The 17,664-nt window shown below is 42.3% G+C and overlaps 1 protein-coding gene across 5 annotated transcripts in view; it reads left to right on the top strand.

Annotated features, from left to right (window-relative positions):
- Nucleotides 1–17,664, top strand: part of LOC143340460 (uncharacterized) — a 641,167-nt gene that overhangs the window by 186,572 nt on the left and 436,931 nt on the right. For all 5 annotated transcript variants that reach the window (XR_013079445.1, XR_013079446.1, XM_076762436.1 and 2 more), the window contains 2 exons: nucleotides 4,553–5,092; nucleotides 15,950–16,158. Coding sequence is in view for 3 of the 5 variants with exons in the window: in XM_076762436.1 (XP_076618551.1) it covers nucleotides 4,724–5,092; nucleotides 15,950–16,158 (578 nt within the window). In the remaining 2 variants the exon portion in view is untranslated. The remainder of the gene's footprint in view (nucleotides 1–4,552; nucleotides 5,093–15,949; nucleotides 16,159–17,664) is intronic.

The raw sequence follows: 17,664 nt of genomic DNA, 5'->3' as shown, positions 1-17,664 counted from the left end.
GATCGAGGCTTCGTTAAAAAGTTATTAACGTTTAAAGTTCCGGCTGTAGAATGGCAGTCTGCGAACTCGATTTTCGTCTTATTTTGGCCTCTAAAATCTCTCATTAAAATTTTATATGCAGGATAATTGGACTATATCTACATATGAAGTGACAAAAACGGGGAATATAATCACAGATCTCTGGCCACGCCATTATATTTGCGGTAAAGAATTTTTTTCTCAAAAGTGCGTAGGATTTCGAGAGTATGTGTATTCACCAAAAATGATTGTAATTGACCCCCGCAACTGAAAATAATTTTTTTAGAACGATTTAAAATTTTTTTTTTACAGGGTAACCAGACAGTTATGGTCAGACATTATATTTTCAGTAGTGAATTTTTTTCTAGAAAGGGAATAGGATTTTGGGGGTATGTCTATTCATAAAAAATGATTGTAATTGACTCCCGCAACCGAAAATAATTTTTTCAGAATGAATTAAAAATTTTTTTTTTCGTCGAAAAATTTAGGCATCCCTTGTCGATTTTTCATAAAAATTCCTTTTTCATTTGTAGTAATTTTGTTTGACGTCCTACAGAAAAGTTGTCTAATACTTTTTTGTAGGTACCCATGAGCTCTACTTCAGAAAAAAGTTTCATTGAAATATATACACAATTGTAGGAGTTATGGCTGTTTAAAAATTGGACCATGTTTATGGGGTTTTTCTCATTTTGCGGGGTCAAGGACCAATTTTTCGAATATTTTTGCGATTTGTACATATTCTTCATCAAAATACGCGTAATTTGCTTTTTTAAACATTAAAATCGTTCAATTCGTTCAGAAGTTATGACGTTTTAAAGATTCGCATGAAAATTCGGACAGACATTTCTGGCCAGATATTATATTTTCGGTAAGGAATTTTTTTCTCGAAACTGAGTAGGATTTCGGGGGTATGTCTGTTGACCAAAAATGCTTGTAATCGATCCCCGCAACTAAAAGTAATTTTTTTAGAACGATTTGAAATTTTTTAATTTCGTCGAAAAATTTGTCCACCTTCTATTATAGTTATTCGAATGATCGGGTGCCGGATAATCCGAACACTACTGTACAAGTTTTCTTGGTTTCAATACACATCTCTCCCATGATAGGAATAAACAAGTATTCACAAAAGCGAACATGGAGGTATTACAAAGTTTCTGTTGTAAAATTTGATACCTCGACTTCTGTTTTACCGTACTATTTTTATCGTCGTGTACGGTTCCACGTGTCCGTTTACTATGTTGGCCTAGTTAACTGGAGCACAGCAGTTAAGTGGTTAATAGACGCGTGGTGGTTTCTGTTTCGACGATCCCCGGAGAGAAACTCGAGCGAATTCAAATGGGTTCCTGGCGTTGCGAAGTAAATTCGGAACGGCGCGCCCGGCGACGACAGAAAAGTTAAGAAAGACAAAACACGGAGGTAGATTTAGGCGGAAGTTTTAATACGGCCTCGTTACTCTTCCCACGATATTAAGGCGTCTCATTAATCTCGCTGCATTGTTTAAAACCGCCACGCGCACAGTCCCGATGAAACCTAACGCAACTTCTACGCATCTTACGACGTCGAAGCGCGAAACGGAATAAAATGCCGCGAGTTGCCCGTTACACACACTTTGCAACGTCATAAATTAATATAGGGATGAAAGCTACGTACTGAAAAAAAAATAAAAAGCATCGTACGAACAATTCTAGTATTCGTTTCCACATTGTATTTTGAAGTATGAACAAGTACCACCTGTCGCGTAGCGATTGTAGAAATGTTGTCAAACAGGACGAAATCGACCAGGTTTATGACTGGTGCAGGCCAACAGACTAATTTAAAAAGGGAATTTCAGCACAGCTGTACTTTCCCGAATAATAAGGTACAATTAAGTCATAAACCTGGAGCAACCTACCCTGGATGGTCGGACTGGGTTGCTAGGTCTACCAGCAGGACACCTCCAGGGGACAATTTCCAATATCAATATGAATATTTACCTCTGCAGCTAGTCGAAAAGTTGATAAAAGCTTTAGATAATTAGATATCACATTCAATACCTACGGTTGCCTCGTTGGAACAAACCTTTGCAACAGGATTCCAGCAAGTAGATCACCTAATCCAAGTAGAGACTTACGCAGTAACTCGCCCTTTAAGGTCGTTAACTATTAACTTAAGGATGAGAATGACCAACGCAAATCGCAGAGCGAGGAGAAACAGTGCACGAAAACAAATACACGAACCGTAATACGTTAAATTGGATATTCCTGGTGTCTACCTGGGGGCGCAGGTTATTCTGCGAGCAGTTTCCCTCGAAAACGGTCGGAACGGGGCACCGTTATATCCCCGGGAACCCTTAATGCCCGGTCTGAAATAAGGCGACGTCGGAACAGCTCGAAGAAAAGGTACTCGTTACTTGGGTTCTCCCGGACAAAAAGACAGAAGTTTCAGGGTCTAGGTTGGCGATCGCGTCCCAAACGGCACCCGCTGAGCTACCAGGAAGGACGATTATTGTTAATTAAGGTGGGCGTGTCGGGCAGGTCACACGCCGGTTTCACGGCCCTTAACGAAGGGACAGGTCAGCCCGTTTTATGAATTCTAATGCCATCCTCGGTATTCGGTGGTTCACGAAATTTCTCTCCCGCATTTGCATTTCACCAGCAGCAGGAGAGAGAAGGCCGAGCAACCTCGTCCGCCGACGACTTTTAACCTCGTTCGCCGCTTTTAACGTAATTAGCCCGCCTATTCACCGCTGCCACTCCGGCGAATTATCAAGTGTTGACGGTCACGAGGTATTTGATAACCAATCAAACGCTATTGTCCGCCGAAACGGGGGCTCCTCTCGTTAACGACTTCATGGAAGCTCGCGATTTACCTGTCCTTCCGAGGCGTCTGGACTTTTTCGAGAAGAAATCGCTGAGCGCTCCATTCAGACGCGTGTAACGCTCGTTGATGTTTAAATGCATAGAAACCGTGACTGTTTATAGAGTCACCTCGACGGTAATTGATCGAGTAAACCGTTCTCTGCGTTTTTAATGGCTTTCTGTAAGCCGGGTTTTATGGTACGGACACCAGGAACACGCTACTTAGGAAAAACAGCTGCTTCACACCTCAGTCGAACAACCGAGGGATTATAACCATAAAACTCGCCTCATTGTCACGAATTTTCCAGTCCCAACGCATGTGTATATTTATCGAGCAGCCATTAGCTCGTGTCTTCGTCCCTAAAAATTTTGTAAGGATTCCTGCTCGAGGTTTAACGAGATCGCGGGAGTAGTTTCTATTTTGAAACGACTGTATCGCGTGTCGAATTGTCGCTGGAAGGTGACGACGAGTTAACGAGATTACTTCGCCGAGGAAAACGAGGAAATCTGATTGGATGCCGGAAAAGATCGCGAGGGGGAGTAATTAGAACGGGCTTTGTTCGTCGTCGCCGCAACGCGCGCTTCGTTTCCGTCGACGACGCTCCCGTTGCCGTGCTATGATCGAGGAGACGATATTTCTCGTCGATTACGACGGATCTGTGCTTCCTGAGGCTTCGGTTCGATCCAGATTAACTGGAAAATTAGACCTTTGATGTCGTCGCGCCTACGTCATTTCCGATTTTTCTTTTTTCCAACAAACATCCGCATAACTGTTCGGTCGAACAACCGTTATTCGTCGTCTATTTCTCGAACAAACACCACTTAAAACCCTTATTATAATTCGTGAGCGTTCCAAACGTTTGGATACGCGAGATCTAGATCCAGCTCGTAGATGCTGGGCTTAATTACGCGGAACCGGGATAAACAAATAAACCGGTCGCATCGGTCGTCGTAAAATGTTTATTGCGGCAATCGGTCTGCCTTCCCCTTTGTCGGTCACGGCAACAATCGAGTACGTCTTTACCGACGCGAGCCGGGCGTGGGTGGGGAGGACGCGAGAGGATCAAGGGAAACAAGCGGGGAGAAGCAGAGAGGGGTAGTCTCCGCGAACAAGATTGCGTTTACCATCCCCGTGGACCTTTCTCTCGCGATCCACGGGCGCTTTAATGCCCCTGCATCCGGATTGAATTTAAATATTTCTTCGGCCGACGAACTCTTTCGCGAATTGCTCTGTCGTAAAAGGTCCCCTGCACCCCCTCCCCTATCCGCGAATCGTTTTGCCGCGAACCGCTGTTTCATTGGGATCGGCGGCATTATGAAATCGTCTTGAGGGCCAATAAAATTGCCCCTGCAACTCGGACCGCCGGTGAAATTAATATCAGGCGGCACAGTTTCGTCGCGAAATTTAACGCGATAAATACCCCGTAGTCTCGAGATTTTCGTCAAACTTATGAAAGAAGTTTCGACGGCTGTTTGAACTCTGACCCTCGATCGGCATCGAAATGACTTCCTTCGATTCGAGCTCGATTTACAGGTTAAACGTCTGTATGTAGATGACTTTCTATGGGGTAGTCGGTTGTGGCGGATTGATCTATATCAAGATAACACTTTTTAAATTTACTATTTGAATTTTTAGATATAAACACCCCAAACAAACTGATAAATGGCAAGACTGACGCTGGTTTCTCTTGTTACAGATATCAGCAGAGAGCCGGAAGAAGAGAGCCGGTTCTAGGAGAGCCGGGATCCAATAAGCTTCCAGTTAGGTAGGCTTAAAAAGCTTTTGTTTTTCGTCGTGGGAAGCTGTTGGTGGGCTCGTCGGGCCCACCCTCTCATCGGTCAAGCTGGCGAGCGCTCTAACCGCTGGTATGAACCCCCACCATCCGGGCCACTCCGCAGCGTACCCGCATCATCCCTCGCTTTCGAGCAGTCCGCATCATTCCGGGCCTCATCACGGCTACAGCACCGGCGGCGGTGGTGGTGGGGGCGGTGGCGGCGGCACCACTACCACACCAGACTTACCAAGTCCGCATTCACCGCCCCACGGACCGGCCATCGACCCAGCCACCCCCTACGCGTCGCTGCAACAGGGCCAGGGGATGGGCAGCAACGGGCATCATCACGGCGGCGCTGGAATGATGGCCGATCATCCACATCACCCGGGACATCCCCATCCTCACCTACCAGGACACCCTGCTTACCCTCCGGTCAATCACAACAACAACTGTACACTCAAGGTGAGCCACCCCCACTTGCAATTTTATTCTCTTTTTAATACCAACATCCTTAACACAGTAAATGCTCAGAGTAAGTGTCGATAGTTTCAGGCCCACGAGACAATGTTTATTTCATCATCGTGTCATAGACCTTACAAATGTGTTTGATATATTATTAAAATTTTTGAAGGGATGCTTTTCTTTAGGCGAGACTTTCTCTGCTCGAAATTGATACGCGTGGAGGTTCGTTAAGTTGATTTGAGGATGAAAAATGGTAACAGAAAGTTTGGAAATGTATAATTACGGTCGTGTCTTTCAGTTAGTTTCCTGCACTCAAGAACTTAGGCAGTCTCGAATACGACGGCAGCAGGGGGGGCCAGACTTTCACCATTATGCGCTTGTTTACGCTTCTGAGATAGATGGTTACCAATTGCATCTTGAAAACACGCTGCTTCGAAAGTTTCTGATGCTTAAAACTACAATGCTAATTTAATTAGAGTTTCGTGACTCGTATAGGGAACCTTGTTTGATTTTCATCGCGAAACTTTTACGTCTTGCACGACTTAAACATTTTCCGTTGAACAGCAGCCGGTTGAGGACTCTAAAATAAAAGTAAAATCAGCATTGGTAATCGTTTATTGTAGCATTGATATCACATGATTTTTTCGAAATAGCAAATATCGTTTCAAGAACAGAAAACATGAAACGTTAGTTTACTTGTTGCTCCCGTTCCATATCTGTTACATAACCGAATCGACGAAACAAATTAAATTAGGATCACCCCTCTCGTTGACCTCTGTCAGTGCCCCGTCATTTTCCGTCACCCCCGTCGGTGGTACGCCTCGTACGACGCCTCGTATCGGGAACGGTGCCCCGCGTACGATTAAAATGCACTTTCTACGCTGGCTCGTCGCGCGAGGATGATCACGAGAAAAAGTTTTCAACCGGAAGCACCTGGAACGAGTACGTACCGCATTGTTCGCGTAATAACTGCTGTTGGTCGTTTATTACGTAAGCCTACTTCGCGACCGTGTAATTTCCCACCGACTAATACGCGCTCGTGATCTCTAAAAATGTTAATCGCACGGTGGAAATCGCGCGCTACGTCGCAGACATCGAGGATTGACGAGAGAACGTCTCTGATGTTTTTTTTTTTTCATTCTTTTTTTCATTGCCAAATGAGAAGACATTACTTACTGGAAAAGCTTCTTGCGTTACCTTTAACTGTGATGAAGATAACTATAATGTTTGTTTTTTAATATTTCCCTACATTCTTAGCAGTAAGTAATGATCTATACAAAACTTGTGATCATTGATTCAGTTATGCTCCTTACTGTAGATCGTGCATGTCAAACACGTGGCGGTCCATGTACTCTTTGTATGTATTTTGTTTCTATTATTATGCATTTTTAAGGTATGTGATAAATTTAAATATTTGCTGAGATTTGTAATATTGTTTATGAAAGTTTCCTAACTCTGGCTCTTGAATAGTCGTTTGAATAGTGCATATATAATGTTAATAAGCTCCAGGTGTGATATTACGTTTCCTCAGAGCGATTAGAGTTTGCAAGGCGGTTTGGAACGCTGTCGTTTTCTCAAACGAAAGTAAATTTAACATTTTTCGATCGGATAACGTGCCATCCAGTGTGGTGTGAACGTAAAAACTTACGACCCATTGTTAAACACGACGAAGTGTTGTCTGTGGCTGTATATCGAGCAAGATGGGAGATTAGTTTTCATGGGTGGCATTATGGGCACGAACAAATACTCGAATTTATTACGAAATAAAATTCAATGCAAGAAAATGCACTCGATCTTTCTGAACTCGAGTCATCCACATTTTTCGATATTTCCAATTTTCTTTGGGGCCCCTTTGGTCAGTAAATCAACCCTCTCAGATTTCACGCCCCCTCTTGGAAACAGAGGGTCGAGGAAAAACTTTGTCGACTGCTTCATTACTGTGGCTTGTCCACTTGCTCGGACAACTACTCCGACACGCTGGCCTAAATTCCGGTATCTGCAGTCGCGATGATCCTGTCAACAAATCACCGTGTCGGAGACGGCTTTTTGAAAATCGTCGCACAGGTGGGCCCCCCGAGTTTGGGTCGTAACGGCAGGTCGAAAGCATCGCGAGAGAAGCTAGAGACGCTGTTAGGGTCTTAGGCTAAAATTCAGAAGGCATTACCCGTCCCGCGTGACCCTCACTTAGCTCGCCATTGACAAACGTAACAATATAGGCATTTACCATGGAGAAATATAATTGAATAGGGGCGGAGGGGACAGCGAGGAACCCGGGGGTCCCCCGTCGTCCCTTTCCCCCGTTGCTGGCCCCCTTCCCCGTCGCTGGTCGCGTCGTTTCACTCCATAATACACCGTCCGTCTCGGTCGCACGCTCCCCTACCACCGTCTCTGCGTCCTCGTCCGACCCAGCCGGAGCCTATGGATGGGTCCCGTCCCCTTTCAACGTTAGTTAGGTCCTTTCTAGGCTCACCTTTTTATTCCCCCCACCAGGGACCCGCTTCTCCTGGCTGACCGGGGTACCTGAACCCCGGGGCCTCGCGAGGCATTCAGCGGCCCAATGCAGCGGCGGACCAGTCAGTTCACTGTTGACTTCGGTCGGGATCGGTTCGCTTTTTCCTGTCGTCGCGCGCCTCCGACGCTCTATCCGTCCGCTCTCGTCCAATCAGCGCGTGGCTCTGGCCGTTTTTCGGGGCCCGATCTCTCTCGTCCGTCGCACGGAATGTTCGCTGGACGTCGGAGGCCAGAGGAAACGCACGCTCCTCGTTCCCGACGGCAACGCTGATCCGTCGCGTCGCGCAGGAATCTCGGCCTCGCGAAAGGTGACGCGCACGGTTCGTTTCGAGGATCGACGGAATACCTTTTTTCGGATGATTCGGGGACCGACGACACGCCACGGTCCCGTGCAGTGGTTCGGTGCGCAAGGTGTGTGACTCTCCCGCGAGTGGGAGAAACGAGTGTGTCTCGCTCGAGGACGAATGATATCATTGGGCGAGTGAATTCGCGCGAGAGGGCACAAAGTCGCCAGGTTTTTCGGGCAACGTTCAACGTTCGGGGTCCCCGCGGATCATGGAGGTTCACGCGCATCACTACAACGCCATCGCGACGCGGATGAACCAGATGAAGTGTTTCCCCGGAGACAAAATCGTAAGCATCGAGCGATCCTCTGTTTTAACACCACTCGTTACGCGTGGAAATTTTGGGCCACGCCGGGCCCCGACAGTGTTGTACCGGTGGACACGGGGACCCGTGGCGTCACTTCAGCGACGTGTGCGATGTTGGGAGATTCGAGTTTTATTTGGAACCTTCCGTTTTTCTACATTTGTCGAAATTTAGAGACCGTAATCGCGAGTTTTCTATTTTTTCTGCGCGAAGGATCCATGATAATCTTCGGTAAAAATTACGTAGAATAGAGTGGCTGAATTTCTTCCCAACCTTGAGAACCAGAATCAAAAAGTGTATTTTCTCCACCATTGCTAACACATAAGAATATAAACTTCGTGAATGAAATGCAAAGGAGAGGAATATAGTTAAAACCGAACTGATTAGTACTTGATAAATATGTGAACGTGAACACGTACACCGTGTATTAACGTGCCTTAGTATGTTTCTCCTTCGGTGCAATCTCCAGAAATTTATGATGCAAGTCATGTTCTTGCATCATTAGGGTATTAAGCAGATTCGTCACATGTCGATTCTATTGAATTGTAACAAAAATGATCTTTTATTTACTAACAAACTACGCGATTACGTTCGATTAATCATGCAACCTTTATTATTATTTATGACAACTTTCCATCTTAAAGGCAACTTGTTAATCCAAATCGAGTTTTAATGGCCGCTCGAAGATTTCAAAAATATATTTACTTATCTTCTTTGGCAAAAAAAGATTCTGTGATGTGGGCTCGTGTGTTTCTTTGACGATCGAGCCTGCGTGGAATAGTGGAATAGGGACTATCGGATAATCGTTAGATATTTACCCCTTTTAAAGTTCCCGGCTACAAATTTCGTGCATCGTCGTTGGAATTTCGCTGCGTTTCCACAGGACCCGTTCCGTATCGGATTTGACTTTAGCCGAGGCAAATTGCTTAAACGACTCCGGTAGTTTCGATTGACTTGATTTGTCTCGATACTCGACTGTTTCCGATTACAACGTTGCATTAATGGTATCAGCGTCGATCGAAGTTTGCACTGGCCGCATTGTGCGCCGTCGTCCCGCTGAAATACATATTCATCGTCCGATGTTGTTCAATGGAAGACAATACGCGTCTCTTTTTTCCCGTCCCTCGCGAAGACGATTACCATTAGATGAGTCGTAGAGGACTAATTAAATTTTTTCGACCAGCAAACTATTGTTTGACAAATACGCGCATATCTCAAACGATAAGTCTGTGTGCCCAACTACGAATCAGGCCTGTGGTCTCTTTGATTCCAAAAATATTTTCTATCTTTAATATTCGAGACACAGTTCTCAATAATTTTAAAATAAATTATTTCAAATAAAATCGTGCTATCTTTACTCCAATGGGAGTGAAACATTTTCGAACAATGCCCGAAGTGCAACAGTATTTAATTTGAATACTAATGGATCAGTTTTAAAAATTAAATAACTTGATATTTAAAATGCATATTTCATCGGTGCCTGGTGCATTATTTGAAAGATAATTAAAGTCAAAATTTATGTAAATAACTGTTCGATCAAGTAAATTGCAATTTGATTAAAAACATATTCCAGAGTTTTTGTATTCTTTTTCGCCATATCGAATGAATTCTATATTGGGTTATATTGAGAGACGTCGTGGAATACAAAATTTTCTATTTGAATCTTCGAACATGTAATAGTTACTAATATTTGAATAATATGTTGTGAAATACAATTGGAGTTCTTTAAGTTGATCGTCTCTCTTTAAACTCGATTTCCATTCAAGATATTTTATTAGCAATATTGTATGTAACACTTCTATTTTAATGAAGGAAAATTTTATTACCTTATTTACATTTTGCATTAATAAGCAGCCTCGAACGATCACTCGTGATACTGTATCTTACCATACGCTAATGTAAAATGAAAATGTGCACCTCTACTTGCACGTTTATTGTATTCGTGACCCGAATCAGCATTCCAGGATGTAATACTTAAAAATTCTTATCGATGAAACGAATTAGCAATTTTGTATAAATTATTGGGTCGATGGAAAAGTTCAGACGATGGATATCAACAAGCTATTTGACAGATGTCGAAGAGTAGTTACAAATAATGGACATTTATTAATATTTAAATAAAAGTTCCTCACAGTGATTCAGATCTTTTCTTTAAAATACGACAGAACTTTTCCACCGACCCAATATGTCCTACAGCGACACGTTGACGCGTGGACCCTTTTCTTCTTTTTTCTCCAAAAGGTTCCCCTCCTCGTTTCTCTTCTCTCAGAGACTCTCGTTTCATCTCTCGAAGTCAAACCAGCTTCCAATAGCATTTTTAAAATTATATTTTCGAGGTTCTCATGATAAACTCTGTCGAGCCAGGTATTGCAATCTGTGTGATTTTATCATTAATTAAATAATCTTGCTAGTAAGGCCAGGTGCATACTATCGACTTTCCGTCTACTAAATTGTCGTATGACAGAAAGTCGATAGTATGCGTCCAGCCTAATTGCTCGATGAATTATCGCCGATGCATACGTTGTTTCGTCAGGATCAGAGATTGGCAAAATTCTAATTTAGATAAAAAAATTTTAAATATCGAGTGGCATACGGGGAATGATAATAAAACCATTTAACCGTTACTCGTTAAATATGTTGACTCGCGAGGCAATCTACGTCGAGATATTCAATTTTTTTTAATTTTTAAGTCAATAGTTCACTGCACGTGTTGTATAATGTCTCGCCATCCTCTGGATACTTTGCATGTTGCATTAGAGAGAAAGTTTCTGTTTTCGCTGCGGAGGAAACTTGGACATTGATGTTTGACATCGTCCGTGGCCTCAGATTTTTCATTGCACGAACTTTGTAAAATTAAAAACGGAAATTGTAACGATATAAAATCGGTAGCCAAGCGATATACGTAACATTTTCGATATAAACGTGCGATAAAGCAAATTTTCACACGTGACGTCAATTTGTTGAAGTTTCTATAAGCTTATGCAATAATATTCGCCGTGTCGGCAAAGAAACGTGCGGTCTGGCGTTGATCACGGTGAAAGGCGATTTCTTTCCTCGTCGCTAATGACGGTCGTGTTTCATTTATTCCCATATTTAATTGATTTAATTTTCAGCTGCGTTTTGCTATCTGATTTTCTAATTGGAGTCTATAACGAAGGACACTCGGTCCCACCGTACGGACAGAAACACTTTCTTGAATTGCAAATCGACATCCAGAGTTCTTAAAGATCGCCGCTCTAATCTAAATTAAAGATTTCTCCTTCGTAAGCAATTAACTTTTTACGTGTTACCGGACGCCCCAAAACGAGAATCAGCCTCGTGCAATTATAACAAAGAATTACAAACTGTTAATTTAACGTGTAATTTGTCTTGGAAATTTATTACGTCTGAAACTTGAAAATGTAATTGATACATTTATGATAATATTGTTGAAAAAATGAAGTTGATACCTTCAATGGTTTCGTAGAAACCAGGTTGAATTTGAAAAAAAAAACCGTACGAGCTACATTAATTATTAATGTTACAATATAATAAATCCAATTAATAAGTAGCTACATTTGCAAGGGGAAAGGGCGTAATTACATAGTTACCAGTTGGATTTATCGTATCGTTTTGAGTTTATCATAACATGAATTATTGATACGAGTCGTATTATCTTTTTTCAATGTGATTCATATTTTCAACGTTGCATCTGTTACTGATTATATATTATACTTCTTTATATAATTCGAAAAATCGAAAACGTTCGTTACTGGGCAAGTAACATAAAAAAGGCTCGTTCAGATCGCAGGGAGATATTTTCATCGGTCAGTTTTATTATTCACCAGGAGTATTATTAGCCATCCACATAGTACTTGTTTATCGTGCCTTCTTTACATATAAGAAAATGGATTTCTGCGAAATGTTTAATATTCCTGGCAGCATCCCGAGTCCAATACCGTGGATTATTTTTAATTAACGTGAATATATCATCGCAATTAATCTTGATTGACCGTCTGTTCCGCTCTTTACCTTCTTAATTAAATTCACCGCTTCTAAACTTCTTAAACCAGTTTCGAACAGTGCCTTCGTTATTCATATTATTATCGTACACATGACAGTCTTCATTCCGCTATCCGATGAATTCTGCATTAATATACAGACGCGAATGAATATTTAACTTATTTATATTCGGACGAGACCGAGTGTCTCGATCATAAATGAGACACGATTGCCGCGTCGCGCAAAGTATTCCATAAATATCAATTATTTATCAATTATTTGGTTTATAGTAATCAATCAGCTTGATACGGACGCATTCGTTAATTAGATCCCATTACGGTACGCGTCGCAAATTCGCTCGACTATCCATTTATTTCGCCTCGTTCCTGAAAGCGAACTGCTAATGATAGGCGACAGGAATATTCCTTTTATCCAAATTTTCATTTCAAGTTAATTAATCCTTTCGTCTTCAAATTATTAGAAGGCTACACGCGATTCAAGTTCGAATTTCTAATATCAAAGGAGCGATGTTTTCGAGTCTCTACTGTTTGTTGCGCTATATTTATTCCCGTATTATACGTTATTTCATACACGCGTATGCATGTATGCAGTGGCCTCGAAATAGGTAGTTCAATTTTGGCAGCGAATTGTGCTCTCCGTACCATTTTTCTCGATACGTTTCCGTTCTGTATTGTGTCACAATCCGCGCGTTATGAGTTGCTGTCCCATCCCGCTTGAAGTATTTTAAATTGCATCGAGGCTGATGCGGGACGTCATCCAATAGAGAAGACAGCGTGAATTCTAAAAAATCCCAATACCGTTTAACTATTTAAGACGTTATACGTACCGAGAATTCCCACGCGTTGACGTTAAATCTAATTTGGTTCTTTGCATTTTTATTCCAATGCAGAAATTCTCTGCAACCCATTTCCATTTTTCTACGCGTACCATTATTTTCAAAAATTATTCAATTATTCGCTGGAGAACCCTTCGGGTACAAAATAAAAAATTTACAAAACTAGTCAATTTATATTTTAGAAAAAGTCAGTTTTTCTGGGGATTGATCCTTCTAATATCGATCCCATATAAAACAGCCATCGAAAATTTTTATTCGTTATTTTCTCTGGTTATTGTAAAAACTGTTGGTAGTGGATTACCAAAGAATTTCTTACGCGACTCCGTCAGTGGAGCCCAGTGTTTTTCGAAAGATTTCTTTTCCATTGCGCGCGCTCGTCTCGCAGCCTTCGCGCGCGTAATAACGCTCGACGCGTTACAAAATAGCTCGGTTACGAGCGTGTTGTAAAAGAACAGGCTCCTGTCGGAGCACACGGCGAAGAAATTGCCAAACGAAACGCGCGGGAGTGTTCCTCGTCGTTAAAACCCGGGGCCGCAGAATCAATGTTTATTCTTGCAACTGGATCGTTCGGCGAGGTTTCTTGTCGCGCGCGGGTCTGGGCGTGACTGGTCGTCCAATTTTTCCCGTGTAATTCAAACACAGTCGATTACGATTTATTAAAACGCGCGATAAACAACAGAAGTTTACGATAGCGCGTAAATTTATCGCGATTTATTTAAATGTACGTCGTCGTCGCGGAGGAATGTTTTCTTGTTTCGGGCGCTCGCGAGAAATTCGACGCGTTTCCGGCGCGATTTCAGCGACGATTTCAGCGACGTTTATCGGCGAGTCGTATATTTTAATAATCAGCCACGTCGACCGCGATTATTCACGCTTACCGCCGTTTACATAATCGCGACTAAGTGTTCGCCGAGATTGCTCGGCTGACGGTGCGCGTTGATTTATCGCCAGTTAATGACTTTCGATTCCGTATTAATTATAGGAATACGCCACGGTTCCTGTTAATAGAAGCACCGGTGGTCGCGGGCACGACGGCCGGCAACCTGTTATTATTTTCAACAATTTCGTTGCATAATCGCCGCCAATGGGCGCGCGCTGTAAATCCCTGAACACTTTGTGTGTATCGTTTCCGCGGAGGTTCTTCCGTTTTCGGCCATAACAGTTTAATCTGGGACACGGAGGCGCTACGTCGGGTGCAATAGTGTGCCCTGTTTTCGTTTCGTTAATTGGAAACTGTAACTCGCCGCTTGTAACGATGGCAATATCTTCCTATATTTGTTTTCTTCTTTATTCGTTCAACGGTGGATAATTTTACGGTATCCGTAACATCTATGTTGTTGCGTAATATTTTCATTTATTTTTTTAACGTATCGAGGTCTCTGGAAGATCCGAAAATTTCTGAGATATTGATCTTGGCTTTGAGTCGTGGACTAAAATGACGATAAGAATAGTAAAACTGAAATATTGCAGAGTAAATAAGAGTAGATGGAAACGAATTTTCTCTAGACTTTTATTGTATATTATATCATATCTTTAGTACATTTTTAATATCAAAATCTGGGACACGAAGGAGTATTACATTGGAATAATAGTGTGTCCTAGATTTCGTTAATTGGACACGACTACGAGTCAGTGTTTGTAATAGATTACATCTTACAGCAGGTATTTTGGAGTTATTTAACGAAAGATGTTATATTTTATCATTTTTAACTAACGCGGATGTTAGTTTATAGAGAATAATCGAAATTGTTAATTTTATTCGGCCAATTACGCGACTGTATCTTTGTTGATGATAGCTAAATTTATTATTATTACCGTGAACTGCAAAATTAGTGTAGGAAATTGTCATTATGCGATGAATTAAAATTATCACCCATGGTAATTTGAATTGTTTTCTACCTAATGAGTGTAATTAAACTGGGTGCACAAATTGCCATTATACGATAAATTTCAATCATTATTTCTGGCAATTTCAACTGTTTTTCTCTTTACTCGTATGTCGAGATCAGGATTTTAGTACACAGATTAAAGTAAATGACTGTTACAGACCAACGAATAGAATGATTTCAAGAGTAAAATATTTTATTCCATTTCGATTAGCTCTCTGTTTCCATTGTCGCGATCAAAGAACATTGACGGTTCCCGTGCATTAATCAACATTACACTTACGAAGCGAAATAATCCGGGTTGCAACAGAGCCAAACTGCGTCATTCGCGAATCAACACGAAGTTCTAACAACGCGATATGCAAAGCACTTTAACGGCAACTTTTTATGATCCCGAAAGCAGTGTCCTTTTGTTTGAGAACATTTCGTACGGTCGCAAAAGCATTTCTGCGTACCTCCAACGTTGGCGTGGAAAAATACACTGTTCAGCAGGTTATATCAACAAATTAGTTTCCACTTTGTTGCGTCGGTCCACGAAATTCACTCGTTGCAATCTCACAAAGAGGAGCAGTTGAAATTACCCAGTAACTTTGTTCACCTACAATTACGCGAAGCGGGCATTCCTCGAGAAGTTACTGGTAAATAGAATTATGAGATCATGCGAATATTAATTACGATAGTCTTTGAGAGTATCCACTGTCAAATCGAATATTTTTTTCACGTCTTCGTTACTCACGCATCGAGATCCATCATAATACATAATTTCTCATTTCGTTGGCGCTAGAATCGAAATCATTTAAATTAAATTGACGTTTCAAATTTTTTATTTCTTCAATTTATTCGAATATTCATGCTGTTTTGAGAAATTTACTGTGCAAAGACACTAACAAAAAATAAATGCTCTCTCGCCAAGAATAGGAAGTGTTTGGAAATTTGTAGCGGATGTTGAAACGTTTTTTATTTGTTCTGTTGCAGCAAGAAGGTGGTCCAAGCGGACCGACAGGAATCCAACAGTGCGCCGGTTGCGGCGGTCAAATAGTGGAAAGATGGCTGCTGTTCGCGATGGATCGGTATTGGCACAACAGTTGCCTGAAATGCTCCTATTGCGGCGCAGCATTGGCGGAAATCGGCCACTCGTGCTACACCAGGAGCGGCATGATCCTCTGCAAAAGCGACTACAGAAGGTAGGACTTCATTAATCTTCGATAGAAACTCCTTTTACAATTCCTTCGGAATATCAAAAACACCCAGGTTCGTGGTTAACGATCGAAAGATCAAATGAGTCGAGGTCACCTTGCAAGTTAACGATTATTTAAGTCTGTACACGTTGGAATTAATCCCTAATTAACGACGATAGACTGCTATCTGTGTTGCTTATGAACGTTGAAATTGCACGCGCCACTTCCTGCCCATCGAGGGTCATCAAGTCGAGACTTATAGGCGCCAGGTATCAAGTAATCACCATTTCGTTCGTACAAAATGGCTGCAATTTAGGATGCTGTAACTATTACGGTGACACTTAACCATTGATTACACACCACTGTTCAAATATTGTTTGTAATAACTTCTTTAATTCGAACGTGTCGCGCACCAGTGTCAACATTTCCCATCGATCTTCCACCCTCGAGTTCACCTTCGAGTGCCAGATGACTCGTCAATTCGTTTCCTGTTCGTCGTTAATGAAATTTAAGCACACTATATCGAACGAGTTCAGAATGAAGTTCAAGAAATTTATAATCGAGTAGATAAATTTCAAATAATATCTAAATTAGATATTTTAATTGTGAGTCGGATGGATAGAGTGGTACGAAGGGGTTAGTATAACGAGTTTCTGAAAACTGTGCGCGTCCATCAATTTTCTGTCGAGATGATTGGTCGTTGGCTGGTCGGAGGCAGTTGCAAAACATTCGTGGAACGATTCTTGGACGTGCCGGCTTCTACGAATGAAATTGTACCCGTTGAGGAGCTCATTATCCAGGTGGCACGTTGACTCGTTTCTTCTTTTAAACGGCCGAGCAACTTTTGAGATCCACCGGTCGTCGCGTTGGATACACCTAATCGGCGGGGACCGTTCCAAATTTAGAAGATTCGAGGTCGAAGCGCAATTTAATGAGAAACAGACGCAGAACTTAGTTAGCATCTCTGGAAATAGATCGGCACAATCTGGCCGGGGCCGTGTGTACGGAATCTAATGGGTCTGTCCATATTTTTTTCTTCATTGACCTGTTAACTCTCTACGAAACCGACGGCTCCTTTTCATCTCTGATTAAAGCCGGGTAATATACGAGCCGGGGCTGGGAACGGCGAAAGAAAGAACGACGAAAAACCCCCGGCGAACTTTCGAACGTTCGTTTTCGTTAATGATTCTCGTATAATTCGATTAATTTACGGTTAATTGCGTCGAGAGAGCGGGATAAATCGACTCTACCTCGACCCGTCTTACCTTTTTCGGCGCTCAGGCGAAGGAGATAATGACGGAGGCGGATTAAAAAATCGTGTCAGCCGCGGAATGGAAATTGGCGATTTTTATGCGCGAGATTTCGTGCGCTGGTGGGAAACCGATGGACCCGCGCGCGGAAACGGGAGAGGCTCGTCGTCGTAACGCGGGAACGAAAATTCGTCGGATTTTTGTCCACGGAATGAACTAATTAAACACACCCGACAGCGAAATATTCGTGGCAGTTCAAAAG

This window comes from Colletes latitarsis, chromosome 3 (genome assembly GCF_051014445.1).
Source record: "Colletes latitarsis isolate SP2378_abdomen chromosome 3, iyColLati1, whole genome shotgun sequence".
NCBI lineage: Eukaryota > Metazoa > Arthropoda > Insecta > Hymenoptera > Colletidae > Colletes > Colletes latitarsis.
The sequence above is the reverse complement of the archived record's forward strand: the minus strand, read 5'-3'. Positions and strand labels throughout refer to the sequence as shown.